The sequence below is a fragment of the Hippoglossus hippoglossus genome, chromosome 7 (genome assembly GCF_009819705.1).
Source record: "Hippoglossus hippoglossus isolate fHipHip1 chromosome 7, fHipHip1.pri, whole genome shotgun sequence".
Taxonomy (NCBI): domain Eukaryota; kingdom Metazoa; phylum Chordata; class Actinopteri; order Pleuronectiformes; family Pleuronectidae; genus Hippoglossus; species Hippoglossus hippoglossus.
Window position 1 is genome coordinate 4,071,731 of NC_047157.1, and position 18,912 is coordinate 4,090,642.

At 40.8% G+C, this 18,912-nt stretch overlaps 1 protein-coding gene across 7 annotated transcripts in view; it reads left to right on the forward strand.

Annotated features, from left to right (window-relative positions):
- Positions 1-3,241: 3,241 nt before the first annotated feature.
- snphb (syntaphilin b) overlaps positions 3,242-18,912 on the forward strand; it is a 28,272-nt gene continuing 12,601 nt past the window's right edge. For 4 of the 7 annotated variants that reach the window (XM_034591300.1, XM_034591303.1, XM_034591302.1 and 1 more), the window contains exons 1-2: positions 3,242-3,473; positions 17,679-17,812. In XM_034591300.1, coding sequence (XP_034447191.1) covers positions 17,763-17,812 — 50 coding nt within the window. In that variant the 5' untranslated portion in view covers positions 3,242-3,473; positions 17,679-17,762. Of the gene's footprint in view, positions 3,474-3,605; positions 3,907-17,678; positions 17,813-18,912 lie in introns of those variants that run through there. The other 3 variants (XM_034591304.1, XM_034591306.1, XM_034591301.1) reach the window with 2 other exon arrangements.

Here is an 18,912-nt window from a genome sequence, read left to right on the forward strand (position 1 = left end):
ACTCGGTGGTGATTTCATTGAGATTACAGATTTAATAGAGGATGAAAAATAGTCTGACAGATTTATGTTAATGTGTTATCTGTGCACTTTGGATTTAAAGCCCATTAAAGCACTTTATTTCTGAGGTAATGGCGTTTTTTTTGTCATGGGAGAACTAATTTTCAAGATCAGATTTATACAATTCAGTATTCCGTGTACCTTCTTGGGCAGAGGGACACCATGTACTGTGTCACATCATGTACTGAGCTCCAGGATGGTGACATTTTGGAGACAGGTAATTCTGACACGGCTTTTTACTGATTTCTTAGCATAATGACCAATTTCAGGAATCCACCTGGAGCATAAAATCGAGACACTTGCACCCTCCTCTGTGACAGAGAGAGAGAGAGAGAGAGAGAGAATGTTGGTTACCGTTTTACATATGATATATGTGTACAATGTCATCAAAGAACAACACTAATACAATTTTTTAACAATTTTTTAACAAACAAAATCCACATGTCCAAATCCTGGCCCCTATTCTAGCAGGAAATGAGTAATCATGACAAGAACATGTAGGCTTACACTTTATACAGTAAGTCAAGTCAAATAGATGTTCACAAGTTTATCTCAGAGGGCCCTGTAGATTAATTAACTCGCTCCACCAAACTGCAGTGACACAACGGCAATGGACAATCAGCCATAATGATATAATAATGGATCATAGAGGTACAAGCTATAGATGTTGTCAGTGGTGAATCAGTATGGAGAGGCATACAGGAACTTCCAGTTACCACAGTTATGACTTCAACCACAGAACATCCAGTTCAGGTCTGCCTTTGACCAGATCTTAGTTATGCTGCTATAGGCTTAGATTGTTGAGGGACATATGACACGTGGAACTTCTTTCCTCCTCTCCCTCTTCATCACAGTATTGTCTCATCAATAAGTTTTACTGACTTGACTTCTTCCCAGGAGTCTTTGTGCTTTATCGTTGCAGATCCAGGATGGCTGCTGCGGCCATATCGTGGATCGCGGGGGTGGATCATGATTGTCATGGTGGATGTTGGATCATAGATTGTGATGGTGAATCGTGATGGTGGATGGTGATTGCAATTTCTTACTTCTGAGACTTATTCTGCTATCTGCTTTACACATTAGATTAACATATTATACCTTTCTCTAAACCTCACCAAAAGTCTAAATCACCTTGCTTTATGCATGTCAAGTTCAATATTACCAATTTTTAAAAATGGACAGAAAGCTAAATCAGAAAATGTATATTATTCATAGTAGTGTCATTAATTAATATTGATATATAAAGTCCTATTTTTTTCATTAAGAACCCTGGCAGAAATATAGAAACTATGATATTCATATAAAACATTCTATTAAGGTGTATCAAAAGATAATCAATTAAAATTCAATCAACAGAAAGCAACAATAGGAATAACAGATTATTCATTCAGTAATTCTATTGGGGCGACTCTGGGAACCAACAGTCCTTCCAGGTGAGAGACCATCAGCATCAATGATCACCCCATTGTCTTCTCAACATGTTTGGTGAAACCAATGGCTGCAGACCACAGGACAGACACTCTTCTGTGCTGTTGTATCACCTGTGTCCTAGAGAGCAAACTGATTATGTGCGAGTTATCAGTTTAAACAGACAGGCACAGACTGTATTTACCATTAACTCCTGTCTGTCAACTGCAGATCATAAGGTACAGGAAGTCACTAAATAAATATTTCATTTAGAGAATTTAAATGACTGTCCCAGATCACCCAAAGCATGCTGCCCCACATTATCAATCATGTTTGATAAAGTGGGACAACTAAAAATGTTTGAAAATAAAAAAACTAAAACACATTTTAAACAACTCAATGCAGGAAATAAACAGACTGAAGCTTAGGTGTCCCACATTACCCAGTGTCCCAGATTACCTGGATTCACCCTATGTCTGTGTTGTGATGTATTAAATGGAAAGGTCGGCCCATGAATGTCTTTGGAGGGGATCTTCATTTATTCTGACGATCCAATTGAAAAATAAATCCTCTGGCTAGTTTTTTACAGGTGGAGCCCTTACTCAAATTAAATAATAGGTTAGCATATGATTCCATAACTTTCAACTACCGAGTGTAATGGAAAATTCCACTGACCAGGTGTCTCACTGCTGTGATACTGTCTACCTGACAGGGTGGAACCCTTATTTGGCGGTGTCTCACTGCTGTGACCTTGACAAACAGGATGTATGCCCTTATTCGGTGATGTTTTCTCCCAACTGCTACAGCGGACGGACACAGCAGACAGACACAGATGATGATTTCATGTCTTTTTTTCATATTATGTTTTATGAAACGCCTCTTTGTATAAATACTGGCTTTTGTGAACTTTGGGGCAGTTCCACTTTGAGCAGCCGTGCTTGTTGTGTAACCTCTGCAGAGCTTACTATTAAAAAGACTCAAAGGCAACTCCAGTCTGAGAATTTCATTATTTCAAATCTCAAGATGAATTTCCATCACACGAGTAAACGCAACACAACAACACAATAGCAGAGAAGCTAACATCCAAAAACTTGAATGACTGAAATGTCATGTATACCTCTCCCATGGAGTACAACAATAGAAAAGGTAGAGGTGAGGCAGGGGACACACTCACGTGAGGAGGGGTCATCCAGAAGTGGACGTAGGTGTACAGAACGTTCCACAATGACAATGCAGGCCTACACAGGTCACGTAATAAGTGTGTACGAAGATTCTGAGTAACTAACAATAAAATGAAATGTTTTAGAATATAGGACAAGATGGTGAATGTCCCTTGTATGTTCGACATAACATCAGTTGTGCACCTTAGCATCATAGTGTTTTGGCGTTGTAATCAATGATACCAAGGCTGAAGTTGAAGGTACGCTGAGGCTAAAGCTAAATCTGACTGGCTACCGGCTTGTATGGCAGTGTTATGAAAGCCATGTGGTCAGCTCAGTAGATCAGACATCATTACCTCCACGTTTTTTAAAACTAAACACTGTCAAATGAAATAAATTAAAATGCAAATTGGATTCTGTGACACATAATACTGCAGTATGTTACATTTAGTTTTGTTGGATTTAGTGATAACTTATGTGTCTCAAAGTGTTGATGCTGAATCAAAGTGTTTTTGTGAGGAGCTGGACGGGCCTGAAGCTTTAACAAATGCAGTGGAGTTTCCCTTTAAACGGAAACCCGACGTAACGTGACGCATGTGCTTCCGTCCACATCCCCTTGTGCCTCTCCTCCTCACGCAGTAGCCATCCAGCGCACCTCCTGCCTCCCCAGCCTGCCCCTCTCCTCTCCGCCCCTCCTCTCCCCTCCTCCCCGGGCGTGTGCGCCTGGACCACGGCTCCATCCAGCGGAGCTCCCGGTGAAGAAGCGCAGCGGGCCGACGATGAAAAAGCGAAGCGATGGAGCTACGACAGGAGTGAGAGCCACACACACACACAGGGAAGCGGGCACAGGTAAGGCCAGGGCGCGTCATTGAAATCACCAGTGGCCGCTGCAGAGCTGTCGTTTTGCGGAGGTCGCTTCTGTGGAATGGGAAGTGCAGCGTGCGTCAATAATAACCGATGAGTTGAGTATCGTGCGGGAAATGTGTGGAGCATCGCGTTCGTTTGAGGCCGTGCGTGTTTCCCAGGGATCAGACTATTTCCTGCAGAGTCTGTTTATGTTGATGCAGCTGATGGAGGGATGCTGCGCACTGCGCTCCTCCAGATGTTTGCGCGTGTTGTCATCCTGTGCGCCCATGTCTGAGCGCGTAACCCCCTCCAGGGCCTGTGGGTGTGTGTCAGACCCATGTTTGCACCGGGTAATAACAGGCAATGTGTTTCATAGTAGTCCCCTCTGGTAAAGGTCGGTGGCCGGAGAGAGAGCTCTCTGTGTCTTGGAGCCAAAGTAGGTGTCATCCATGTTTGTAGGCAGTGAAGTCGTGACAGCTTGGCCGCCGCTGCAGTTTGACCTTGCAGCATTCGTAAGCAGTCGTAAGAGTAAAAGCCTGGAAGCACATTTCTTAATGAATGAATGACTGGATACCGTGAGGACTGAATGTCCTGCAGACTCTTTCAGATCTTCTTGAATAACCTTGGCACAAAAACACAGGATTTATTTTTGACAGCTAATGACAACCGATGGTCTTACAATCTACTTCCTCTGTACCCCAAATACTTATTATTTTGGGTTAAGACAATGGGCCCATGGGAACAGATAAGAGACAACATAGGAGCCATAGTCATTTTGTGTCTCCTTGATCATTTTGGAGCTTTTTGTTGTCAGTTTGTTTCTTAGTAGTTTTTTTAAGTCTCTTTGTAGTGAAATAGAGTGTCTGTTGTTGTTTCTATTTAGTTTTTTCTATGTCTCTATTAAGTAGTGCCCCCTGGTCCTGCACTCGTAGTCCTGTGCTGTAATCCTTTCAGCCATTGGAACAGGCTTTTTATCTATAAGTTCATATGCGCTGTGTAGTGTGTGGATGCAGGGATGAGGAAGCAAAACAAGTCTCGAGCACAGAGGCAGAGCTTGATGTTGTTTACTGTCCTTTGGTGCAGGTCACTCTTGTCCTTTGCAGCATGGCCATCTTGTCAGCAGCAGGTTCCTCCATCCTGTACCTCAGCCTTCACAACCAATGGCAGCTCTCCTACTCACACTCCTCTCAAGTGGCGGACTGACCGTCACCATGGTGACTTGGCATTCGTCTGCACTGCATGGTGTTTGATCAGATGTGCCCATGCAGGGAAAATCTCTAATTCAACCCTTTTTTCAACAATTACCACCACAACCTAGAATTGATCCTTAAGAGTGCAACATCATTGCAGTGGTCTCACAAATGCTGCAGTTAATTCCAGGTCTCTATTTGTGCAAATTCTCCAAAGGCACCTGATGATTGTTTTTCATTCATCTTAAACGCAGAGCATGTAGCCATCAGTCCCATCTGGATTGTTGTGTTGCTCGTCACACCAGGGCTGCAGTCGCTGCCAGGGAGGAGCGTCATTTTCATCAAAGTGGTTTTATCCTGAATGAGAAGCAACAGTTGTTTGCACAATGTTAAATTAGAGAGGATGTTACTAAAAGCTGAGCAGCTGTGGCCTGAAACAGGGCATGCATGTGTGCATGGATGAAAATATCGGTAAAGGTAAATGAGATAGTTATGCTCTATGGCCCAGGCCAGTGGTCCCCAAACAACTTGGATTTGTCACCTTTTAAAGAACATCAATGTCTACTCAAGATTCCTGGACAGTACAATCACAGTGTCCCACTCTGGACAAACAACATAGCCAGGTTTCCTGCCAACGTGTCATGCTAACTGTCCATACGATGCTAAAGGGGAGTACACAAGAAATGAACTGTAAAACCAGATGACCTACTGTCTCTCCAGGGTCATTTTGACGATCAATGACAGGCCAGTCCCGTATTCGCATGAACATGATTTGATTGGCTATCACCCATGCTTAATATTTGCATGAATGCATTTTGATTGGCTGGTGCCCGAGCTACCGCTGGAGAAGTTGTTTTCTCAACTTCAGCCTTATTTAACACAAAGCAAAGCAGCATTTCCGTTGAAGCCTCCAACATGTAAGTGCTCCTAAGGGACAAATCTTGCTCCTCAGCTGCCATATAATGTTCCTCAATTCATATCTAAAGGTTTCTTTCAGCTGTTGGTGCTGAGCAGGTAGCACAGCGTGACTTTTTAAAAGCTTTTTTTGTTGGGGGAAGCTAACGAGAGCGCGCCAGCGTATCACAGGTCCAACATACAAACAAATAACTATTTACACTCACATTCATACCTATAATCAATTTAAGCTAATTAAGCTAACCCCAATCTGCATGTCTTATAATAATATAAGCATCTTTGTAGCCTTTATTTGTGACTCTTAAAAAGGGTCAATATTCAATATTTTTACATTAACAATTAAACAAATGACTGTGTAACATGACTTTTATTCCTCTCAGCTCGAGAGTCCATCATTTTTGTGTCTTTGTGCTTTACTTTACTGTTTTGGTTTTACAGTCCACAGCTTCACTGTTTTGGAACAAATAGTGAGTGAATATGATGCCCTTTCCACACTAATGCAGATATTTTACAAAATGAACTTTTTCCTGTGTCAAATTGCATTTTAAGTTACTAAAACAGAGATTTTGCAAATGCCTTCCAAAGTGCAGATTTTCAAAAAACTGGTTTCCATGTTTTTGTGTGTACATGTAAAACGAGTATTTGGAAACAATGACTGTAGGCGGTGAAATGCCGGTTTCTATGATTGGTTTGCACTGCCAGGTCTAGGTTATTTTTGCAGCTAAATTCTGTATCGTTGCACCAACATTCTCAGTCTGCAATATTACTTGGACCACAGTGTTCTTCTTTGACAGATCATTGATGTTGATTTTATCGCCACCTACTGGCGTTGCATTCTTATTATAGCATTTGCAGTCTTTTTTAAATGAAAGGGGAAATATCTGTTCAAAAAAATATCTACATTAATGTAAACAAGGCATGAGGCCAGTGGCCAGAAACACAACTTAAAATGCTATTGCTGTTTAATGTCTATTGGATGTGCACAAAGGCAACATTTTCTAAAGTTTGCTATATCACCGTGAAGATATGGTTTTACTTTTAGCATGAAAATGTCAGTGCATCTTCATCCAGAATGGAGCCTAATGTAGAGGAGCAATGGGTGTAGCCACCTGTCTCCTCCCACATAGTATTAATGTGATTGCAGATATTGATTTCCTTTTTTTATCAATGCTTGTCTTGCTTTTGATAAAAAATAGTTTACAAATACATTTAGCATGATCATTTAGGCTGCTCAGGCGCACTTTTAATCGCTGCTGCTTGGCTTACTAATGACAAACTCATGACAGAAGATATTTTGAGGTTTTGGCCTAATTAAGCTCAGATAGGAGATTCCCAGATGGCTCACATTAAAGAGCAGTCAAACTAATGCCATGTAGTTTACCCAGAACCTTCATCCAAATGAGGGTTAATTCCTGTCAGAGTCCAGTGAGACTGGTGTAAAGGGTCGGACAAAACTGGGCTTTATCTCAGATCAGTGAACAGCTGATTATAAAAGATTGTTTGAGGTTCAAGAAAATATGTTATGTTCTCCTCTCCCTTCTTTTCCCCTTTCACCCTATGTGCTTGTGTGCGTGTGTGCGTGCTGTGTTGACGGTTGGCATAGCAAAAGCTCTGCTGTAGCGTTATTGCTGTGCTCTGCTGGATCTTAGCTCAGCTGCTCTGCATCTGCTGCAGCATGAGGGTGACTCTGCAGGATTGGTCTGATCTGTGTGCACGGTGGAAAACCAAATGTCATTGTTTGTGCTCTTATGCTGAACATTATTTTAAACCTGCATTTACAGAAGATGGATTTGATGAATGTGTGAGTATATGTTCTGGACTGTGTTATCTCCACACTATTGCACGCTTCATGCCGGGACTTTATGCATGTCCACAGAGCAATTGAGGCTTGTGTAGTTTTGTATTACTCTACTATCCAGCCTACTTAAGTACTTTATGGTTTCCATTAGAAATGAAGCTGCTTCGGTGGCTTTTAAAATAGGCAGAGTAATTGATATTCCACAGCTCAAATAGCCTTCACCGCAATGTAGATGTACCAGCTGCTCAAAACCAAACAGTTAGAGGAGCCCAGTTTATCTTCCTTATCCTATGAGGAAGCTGGAAAGCATCCAGCTCATAAAGGTGAGAAAACACACGTGCACCCTACTGTGTAAAGTAAATATTGTAATTTAAATTTTTTATGTTGTGCTTTTATTTTGGGAAAAATATACCTCTCTCTTTGGGTCTACTTCCTAACCATGTGTTGCTTATGAACAATTTTTTTCTATGAGCCAGCTCCGCTTCTCTGACGGAAGCCAAATTCCATTCTTTTTTGTCTTTTGTTAATCCCCTTACTTTAAGTCTAAGGAGAAAGACAAACGAAATAGTTAAGGTAACATTGACGTTGCTAAACAAGCAGCACATTATAATTACACTGTAATAACACTCCCTGTCCATGGTTACTTCTGGTGATTGCTCAACATTGCTTTCAGAGAGTACAGTTCTGATATCTGCTGCCGTCAGACGCTGGCAGCTGGACTTGACTAAACAGCTGGTTCATGCCTTGAAGAAAGGCTCCGACTTACAGATTTAAAGATTTTCCCTCTAATTTTGAGTGTGTACATGCCTCTTTCCCCTCAGGCTGAGTAAATTACTATTTAGTTAATTATAAGTTCACGAAAGAGGCACTGATTGCTGCATAAAATAACATATTAAAACTAATAATCATGTGCCAACTTGAATATACGAGAAACAAGTGTCAGAATGTGAGACGCCATATGTAGGCTATACAGCATACATATAGCAAATACAAAGTTTAAACGTATTCCCAGATTTGCATATTCGCAGATGCCTGACCCTAAAAGTTGGGCTCTGTATGGGATGCACTTTAATGGGACATCTGTATGACATGATATTGTGTGTACTAGTAGTAATAGAAAAAGAGTAGCAGTCCGATGTAATATTGCTCTGATTAATGTTAGTAAAAGATCCTTGCTCACATATTTATGAGGTCTGAGTCTGCGGTCACTAAAATGAAGGGTGGCTAAATTAAACCTCAGGGACTTGTTAATGTGCATTCTGGCTCACTATTACACTTGATAGATGTAGACAGAGAAGACCCATCACTTTTTTCTGACAAGTCAAAATCTCTATGAAAAAAGCACAACATTCATAAACATGTTGTCTTATCTTGGAATCAACAGCATAAATCCAGTACGTCACCAGTTTGTACATTTTCTTTTCTCTTTTCTCATTTTGTCTCATTACATTGACCGATTTTTTTATTATAAGACATTCTGTGGTTAGATACAGATATATAATGTGTATAAAATAGAAACAAATAGGTTTTACAAATGTGGGGGAGATGAGGACAGGGTGTTTGGTGTCAGGGAAACTGAAATGAATGTAACAAAATACGGCCTGATCTATTATCTATTTTTTAAATAAAACAAACAAAATGCCTTACTAACTTATCTTAAGAAGAAGCTCTCAAAATACACTGGTGACACCAACCAATAATCCTAGTGTGTCTATACAAGTGACTCAGTGTGTGCAAAAGTGTATAGGGTACCCCCACTTACCTATTGTCCAAAAAAACTCAGACCACAAACCTTACAAATACTCTCAATAGCAAACAGCACACGTAGCAGCCGATCTGAGACCGAGTCAAGACAAGCCCGGAACTCTGAGGGCTTGCTCCCTTTATTCTGAAGCCCTGATAGGCTGATGGGGAACGGGGGGAACCAATGAGCTGAGCCAATGCAGCAGCACAATCTACCAAGGCAGCAGCACCTGGGAGAACCCTAACCCTGGGAGAGACAGGGGAGGGAGAGAGAGACAGGCAGGAGGGAGAGAGAGATAGACAGGGGAGGAAGAGAGAGAGACAGGCAAGAGGGAGAGAGAGAGAGAGAGAGAGAGAGACAGGCAAGAGGGAGGAAAACACACAGGCCCTTTGACCCTGCCTGACCTTGCTGCACGTAACAGACTCACTGATTAATTGAAAAGATGCACCGGTCAAAGGTCAGCATCAAGGTTTTTTGCCTCGTAAATGTGATATTGGCTGTAGCTCAGTGGTTAGAGTTGTCACCTCTAACCAAAAGGTCGGCAGTTTGATCCCAGTATTTCCTAATCTGCATGCTGAAGTGTCCTTGGGCAAGATACTGAACCCCATATTGTCCCCCCCCCCCCTCATAGTGAAAGTCCTGCACATAGATGCACTGTGTGAATGTAAAACTGTACTGTAAAGCTCTTGAGTGGTCATCAGGACTAGAGAAGCTACTAATTGAGAGATTTTCTTCAACTTTTGATCAGTTGTCACTTGGACTCAACTATAAAGTGATTACGTTTCAGAGGTCGAAGGTCACAGTGACATAAGAATCTGGGGGGGAAAAGAACATAGAAATATGTTCACTGAAACTGCACTGGTGGGCGGAGGCATACTGTACAACAGCAGTGCGGTAATTCTAGTTTTCTTATACAATTGCTGTAAACTACAAGGACCAAACCTCGCTACATGAACTGACAAACACGATCACTTTCGGCTCTGTTTGTTTTCATTTGTTTTAAGGTTCTAATTCAGTCTAAACTTGTCAAAACACTGTATATCATTAAATCAAAAATAAACAAGTTCATTTACGAAAGGAAATATCAAAATTAGAATGTATGCTATGTTGTTCTTGTGTAACAGGTGTCAGACTTAGAACTGATTGAAGGTGGTGTATGGAGCTAAATTCATGCCAAAAGCTTAAAAAAAAACCCATCCAAACATGTTTCACAAATTCCCTACCATTCACTTGCAAACAGCGTGGTTTGCAAATAGACAGAAAGATTTTCCCACTATCGTGTCATGCTGAGGATTTTCTTACAAATGTCCTGAGTAATTGAACCCAATTGAATGCAACCGCCACTATCAGACACGACTAGACATTGTGGACGAGAAGATGACGGCGTTGTGGCCATGGAAGCTAAAAACACTTAATGAGGTGTGCAGGAGTCAGGCCTGCGGTCAAACAGCCGTCGTTTAGATCTGCGCAGTCTAACCAGCCGCCTCTAAATTTGGAGTGCAACCGGTACGGTGCATGTTGAAACAGCCCAGAGCATCTGACAAGAGCAACTTTCATAATTTGTTTTGGACTTGTATGAAATGCAGAAGGCTTTTTGTTTCTAAAGCATCATTTAGTAGCAATATGCAGTGTATTTGTACTTTTAGTATGAATTTAGCTCCATACTTAGCTTCAGTTCAGCTTTGCATCGCCATATTGTTATCTAAAAATCTGCCAAACTGCTCTTTTCTTTCCACTTTCATATTCTTTCTCTATTCTGTTTTCTGAATCCAAATGCTACTTTCAAATATAACTGATTTTCCATTTCATTTCGTAATTTTCCAATAATTATGAGCTCATATTGCATTATTGAACCTGTAATCAGTCCATTAACTACAGAAAGTGTTAACTTCACAACTACCTAAAGAAAACAATACCATGAAATGTGTAATTTAGAGGTTCTCCCATGTTCCCTTATTTACCTCACTGATAGTGCAAAAAGAAACTAGCACATTGCTACTGTGTAACAAGGTGGTGAACCTATGACAATAATTCTTAAAAATATGAAATGTGCTAGAGCCAAAACATTAAACATGCTTGGACCTTTTTTCTTTCCTTACTTAATATCACAATGAAAAGTTTACAACTGGCACTGTCTTGGGACACAAACCATGTTAGTGCGTTAGTAAAGTTAATCTATCTAATATTGAATACAAATTTTAGTCAACATGTGTGTGAGAAAGAAGGAGGGCAGACAACAGGTGCTTCTGTTCAGTGCAGCTTCACTCAGCAGAATGAGTAAGTATAAATAAAAGTAAGTAAATAAAGGTCTCACCACACTGCCTCCTACTGGCAACACTGATATACTCTTTGTTTTATTACATACAAAGGTTTGTATTCTTACCAAAAGGCAATAATGGACCATTATGGTTAATACCAGCAAAAATAATATTTCACTTGTAAATAACATTTCATGAAAACCAAAAAAATGACATACAATGTCACCTTACATTTTGTGTGCTTGTCACGTGCACAGTTGTGAGTATTTACAGGACAAGCACAAATGAAGGGTCACACTGTCTCGTTTCCCTGACGGCATGCTAATAGAAGCTGCTGACTGTGCAGTCAGTCCAGATTAGAGAATGAATCATCATCTCTGCAGACAGAGACACTTTGACTCTGAGCAATGCAGCTCTGCTCAAGGTTTTACTAAATGTGAAACCATATATCTTTTTATGTGAGATGTCAAAAGGAATTAACAGGGAATTAAGCTTATTCCCTTTCTCACTCAAAATAAGATGAGAAGATCAACAGCTCTCTCATGTCTGTACACTTAATATGAGCCACTAAATATGAGTTAGCTTAGTTTAGCTCAGCTCATTAGCTTGGCTCAAGGAAACTTCAAAAGCATTTCAGAAATTGCTAAGTCTTTTTTATTTTACTTGACTTGCTTTTTCAAGTTATTTAAATATGTTTGTTCATTTGTTACAAAAAGGCAACAAACAAAAATCATTGCTTTGCTCAAATTAGTGAAAAGAGCATCAGTGTTAGTATGCCTGAAATGCAGCATAATGCATTATTATGAACTGTTTTTGATAACAATGGATAGCTGGCTAACAAACACATTGTTCCTGTGCAACTGGAACGCTATCAACTCAGGGTACAGCAACAACAGACAAAGTTTGGTGACCTCGTGAAGAAGCATGGGATAATTTTATTAAATTTATATTTAGTTCATAAAGACCAAGATCTCAAATGTGTTTTATTAAAACATGGCTTAAAAGTGGATAAAAATGTCCATTTTGACGCGAAAACGACCATGCACAAACCAGAAGGAACCGGTACAAAAATTATAGATTTTTCTTGGTTTGTAAAATGCTCCAAACACCACTCAACAAAATATATAACATAGTCCCAGTCGTTTTTAGACATTTTAACACAATAATGCAAAATGTATGTTTCTAAGTTGAAATATATTTTAATCCTTCTTGATGTCAAAACGAAACACGAGTTGGCGTTTTTACAGTGTAAGCAGCTTTTTCAAAGTTCCGACAAAGCCAAGTGTGGGAACCAGGGCAACCTGATGAGGTGGGCGACTGCAACAAGTCATCATGGACTAGGGTGGAAAACATGGAATTACTGGAATGCTACTACAAGCAACCCGTGTGAGAGAGGATATGTGCAGCGGATGTGGGACCTATGGAACCTTTAGAACCCAACATCTAAGCTAACAACTATGGCTCAGTGTTCTAATGTCTCTGTCCAACATGGAAGCTTCTGTCAGGCATCACAGCAGCAATAGCAAGATGAGTAGGCACATGGCTCAACACATGAAAAGGATGGGTAGTAACACCAGAGGAACCAAGCACCAGGTACTGGTCCACAGAGCAATCATACAGGACTACAACTGTAACATATGTAAAAATAAAGTTATATATAAAACTAAAGTTTAAATTTTATTTGTAGAGAAGAATAATAACATTATGCACCATGTTCTGCACAGCCCAGCTAATAAGGTTTATTATCAGTGACTCTTTGAGTGACATTTCTTACATTTCCTATGGCACCTCTGTTGTGTAATCTGTGGATGGTGACAGCTAATGTCAGCTACTGTCGGCACATGATGACAGGGCACTGTACGGCTCACTGCAGCACCGTGACTCAGCACATTGTTGATCTCCGTTAATACAGACAGGAGGTAAAAAAGTTCCCTGTGCCTGATCAGACTCCAGTTTCCAAACACAACATAAACACACTCTCATCGTTGAATGGGTCTCTTACTAACAGCAGTGAGTTAGTGTCGCAGACCCTGCAGCTGTCTCACAGTCCCAAACCCCTGTTTAACAGCATCTGCCTGTTTGTCCGTTGGGACTACACAGGTAAATCAAGGAGACTCTTGAGTGTAGCTGGTGTTAGTCACACCTTCCTTTTACACACATGCACAGCTCCTCCCTTCCCCAATCGGTTTGTTGACGACCCGTGAGGTGCACGTCGACATCAACTCTGCAGTCTGCTCAGTCAGGACGAGGAGGGGGACTCATCTCTCTGTTATGTATTCTGTGCTCTCAGTTCAACTCTTCTCACTGTCAACACTATCACTACCATCAGTATGTGTGTATTCTCATGCATAAACACACATATGCACTAACACTTTGTTTTGTATGAACTGAGATTAGTCAAGGCTTTTATCCTACATGACAAGGATACACTGTCTTTCATAAGAGAAACTGCAGCATCTCTGCTGCAGACACAAGGGAACAATGGCCCTGTGTGTGTTCCCAACACGTGTCACCACCTCCTCCTCCTTTCATCTCATTGGCTTCTCTCTCTCTCTCTCTCTCTCTCTCTCTCTCTACATCAGCTGTGTGCGTGGTGACCTCAGTCAGGCCGTCTGTGGCGGAGGGTGGTGTTACGTAACAGGCCTAACTTATAAATCCTGTATAATGAGCTGTCATGTGGTTTGATCTGTTGCCACAGCAGCCAGAGATGGAGAACAGCTGCCTTCATGGGCCTATGTCAAACTGAGTTGAGTAAAATGTCAAGAAAATTGAAAATAGATATTTGACTGTTTTTACTAGTCACACTAGTGCAGATGTAATACAGTACACAACTGTGATTTCATTTTGTGTCGGTGGATGTATGAGGTTTTCTATAAGTGAGCATATCACATTTAAGTGATGACTGCAGGTTTCTCCCCACTTATCATCCCATTTTTGTGTTTGTGTGCATGAGTTTATGTGTTGGTTACCTTATGCATATAATTGCAAGAGGCCTGTGCATAATTTCTTGCTTAAAATCTTGGGGTGGAGGTGTTGTAACAGAGTAAGCAGGTGTGTGTGTTTGTGTGCGTGTGTATATTTTCTTTGAAAAGGACTCGACCTTGACAAAGACGTTAGTTTGTCAGTATTAAAGCACAATGAGCGTCTCAGTGAGCATATTTCTGTATTTGTTTCCTAAATGACTGGTCAGAGCTGCCATTTCAACTGGATTATTTCTAATATGTTTGGATTATATTCATCACTGGTTTGTCTAAAACATTGAAGCTGTCAGACTGCAGGGATGTTTCTCTCCATGAAAGAAAAAGCCCATTAATGAATCTGGGCTTTGTGGTTGACTGTGCAGAGTATTGATCATCTGTCTGTATAATGAAAATAGTCTGCGGTCGATATTGTTTCTGAACTATATCTTCTCCAAGAATATTGTTGGTGTTTCTAATGACTCTATGAGTCTAATGTAACTCTAACAATAGCATAGTAAGGCAGATAGACCTTAAATCAAGTTGAATGTAGATATTAATAAGAAATAAATCTGTTTGCTGGCAGAAACCAGGGATGTTTTGGTGGTGGTAGGGTTGTAATGGTGTATGATGGTGTAGCGTCATCAAAATTAACATTTGTGGTGTATCATCTGCACTGTACTTCTAACAGTGGGGGTCTTGTTTGTAATCCAGTATGGAGCTACAACATACAACACACAGTCCCCATCAGACCTCTGGTCATTCTTCAGAATCCAATCAATGAAATGAGAGAGCAGAGGAAGACTTGCACTAGAGCTACATCTACGTGTGGTACGTTCACTGTCTGTGGGGGGAGAGACAGGAAGGAGTTGATGGTCGGCAGAGAGAACACCCAGCAGTTGGAGCGTGCGCGCACGCACGCACGCACGCACGACCCTGAGGAGCACACCATGTAGTGTGTGATGTATTATTGATGAGTAATCCTCCTCGTTTCCTCTCTTTTTCTTTCCATCTCATCTTTTTATTATCTCATCTCTCATTCTCAGCCTAACTCTCCATCTCACAACTGATGCTGGCAGGATTTAATTTTTGTTTTTTGTTTCAACATACACCATGAAAACCACAGCTATGCAGATGCTCACACATTTTTGCATTTGGCCTTTGCAGCTGCATAATGATGTTTATGAAAATGGAAGCATGGCATTGCTCTGTCCACAAAGCTGTGTGCGTGCACTTGCATGCGTGCAAATGTACCCATGGAGTCAGGCGATGTCTGCGTTGTGTTGACTTGATGGAAAGGTCGGACAATGTGCTCTGCTCCTGCTCAGAACTGTTCACTCAGATAAACTGTCATTGCAAAATGTCCTTCATCTCTTTACAGTCTGGCTGCTCACCCAACGTCTGCTCTCAGATTTCTGCTCTTGCTCTTTTCTTGAAACGACCTTGTCAGAATTCCCCAACCAATAGAATACCAGGTACAACGCTGACCAATGAAGTTGTCACTGCCTCATTACAGTACATTGCGAGTAGCACTTCACTTCTTACACAACACTCACACGTGCGTGTTGCTTTCACGCTTGACAGTGGGCATGGCTGACACAAGCTTCTGGCTCAATTGTCTTAATGACAACCAATCGCAGTTTACCACTTGGACACAAGTGTCCATGAAATGTTAAAGGGAAGTATGAGGGAAATAAATTCCACAACCAGATGAACACCAGGTTAACCTCTCTCAAGGGCTATTCTGACAACCACCACACCCAATGCGAGAAAAGCAACAGAATCTCCATAAAAGAGTGTTGTTCATTGAATGTGCGCGTATTTTGGTGAACGGTAACTGTTGCTGACCTGAACAGTTTGCAACTGCTTAACGTGAGAGTTAATCTCGCAGGACTGAACAATGCTCACATGCTCACACCTGTTAGGTATAGATGTTTCAACTCAGGATGTGAGCAGTCCGTCTGGGAGAATGGAAGTTTAACAATGAGACCAGAAGTCCAAGAACTTGGTTTAGACCTCTGATTTTACTTTCTCAAATGACAAAGATACATGGCATCGTTACACCAAACTCACAGACAGATGGAAGGGTCCCGAGCTCACAGACAAAATGGCCGAATGCCTCAAACAATAGCTTTAAATATGTTTGGGTGAAACCATCCCTTACGTAGAAAAGGTAACATGAAAACAATTAAATGAAACAAGAATATTAATAAAGTGTCATCATATTGACACATTAAAGAGTACAATAACTCTACAACAAAGGATTAAGGCTAGAGTTAATATTACCTAAGGAGAAAAGAAAATACAAAACAAAACCAATTGCTCCCTTCCCCCATTCCTCCTTCCTACATGGTTTAGTCCACATTGGCACCACCTCGTGGAGATGTGGCATTCAGGTGCGTGCGTTCATGAGAACCAGCCTCAACCAGGAAGTGAACTTCAGAGAAAACAAGGATTACAAATCAAGGCAAACAACAATGAAACAAATATTTGAATGAAAATATCTTAATTTAAACAAATGCATTTGTCAACTAAAGTGGGTCCTAATTTAGCTGAAACACAAACAGGGAAACAAATATTCTTAACAGAAACCAAATATTCAGAATTAATAAACAAAGAGCTGACCTGACTGGTGAGGGAGCGAGTGCAGCTTCCTCACAGTACCCCAAAATGAAAGGTTTAATTTCCGCGGAAGAAATGTGTACAGTTTTAGAGTGAATATTCCCTATGAAATCATGCAGTTGTAGAACCAAATCGCTAGAAAGCCATAGCATAACATCTGAATATTATCAGTGCCACATTTTATTCTGAAAAAGTGAAGCAGAGCAAAGTTAGAGAGGTTTTTAGTCAGGACTGCCAGTAAACCGAGATAAGAAGAACATTGAAAGACATTGGATTAGCGGCTTTACCAGAGGTATGGCCTAAAACAAAACTTATCATGACAACACATCAGAGTTATGACTTGCTTCTATTGGTCGCTTTTTGATGTGAACATTTTTTTTTTTCATTCTGTGGAATCTGGGCTTGTGTTATGAGCATGAAATATGATGTTATGGACATCATACATGTTGATTTAGATGCATGGTGTTTTTGATTTAGTTGAAAATGGATGTTATGGTCGTTTTGTGGAGCTTCTACCCGTTCTAAAGAGGTATAGCATGTTCATATTGACCAAACTTTATTTCGTATACGTTACCTCGTCTGTGTCCACTGGGGGACCCGACGGGTTTCAGGACGTTAAAAACAATGTGAACTTTTATTATATGTTTTGATGACTTAAATCATAAATTGACTCTCTTTTCTTCCTGGGTGGGTGTGGTCACTTACCGTCTGTTTCCTTCTGCAGGCTCCAGGCTCAACTGAGGAGGAACAGAGAGAAAAGAGAGCGTGAGGACCAAAGAAGAAACGTACGGTTGTGGTTTCTGGCCCCATGTCTGCCCCTGCTCCAGCCAATCGGAGGTCTGGGTCTGGCTCACGCCGGTAGGTGGCCAATGAGGAGCACTGATTTTTTCATCTTCTAGCCCAGTGGTCACCAACCTTTATGAGCACAAGATCACTTTTTATTTCCAAACATAAGCCGAGATCTACCGGCCTGATATCTTCCAAAAAACCCACTTAGGAGGGTCTGATTTATTATTTTTTGCAATTTCTGTTAAAGGCTGAATGTACAAGTAAATATACACAAAGAGAGGCAGTTTGCACATTAATATCAATTTATATTTACAGCATCTGTTCAATGCACAATATTTAGCTTCAGTTCAACAATATGTTTTGCAGAGGAGCTGCTACTGCAGCACAATGTTTTTTTTTTCTTTTTTCTTTGACTCGAATATGGCCGTAGATGGGACTATTTCCTTGTATAAAATTAGTCCTGTGTACTCAAATAAATACCAGTACTATACAGTATGAAGCCACGCATCTTCCGCTACTGCAAATATTTCACAATAAAAAACGCTTTTTAAACAATAGAATGGATTCCTTCAACAGAAACGCTGGAGTGCTTTTATTTTGAAAAGCAAACAAAAAGTGTTAAACTCATCTGATAAAAATCAGGTGAAAGATAATTATCTCTATTTATTCTACTGTGAACCACAATGTTTATCTGTCTACACTTCCCAAACCCTACACTTGAAGGAAATGCAGTAGATAAGCCAGCAGCTCTTCCGCCAGTAGCGGACACACAGCGCGTGTGAACAACAGCCAACCGACACACAACCGCAGCCTGAGAGTTCGGGGATCGACGGTAATGACTGTCGAGATCGACCGGTAGATCGCGATCGACAGGTTGGCGACCACTGTTCTAGCCTTTCCCCTCATATTTCCTTGATAAGTATAATCCCAGAGAGCTTTTTATGTTTAGTGGGAATCCTCAATTGGCTTATTTTTATGTTTGTAATTTTGTGATGTATTTACAACGGGTTCATGGAAACAATTCAGTAAAAAATGAGGATAGAAACTGAAATTGTGTGCACTGCATGCATTGGCATACACATGGTCCTCCAGACAAAGCCATGGGTTAAATGATACAGTGGAGATGAAAAATAAGGTAAAAAGATGGATTCAAGTTGTTACCCAATTTC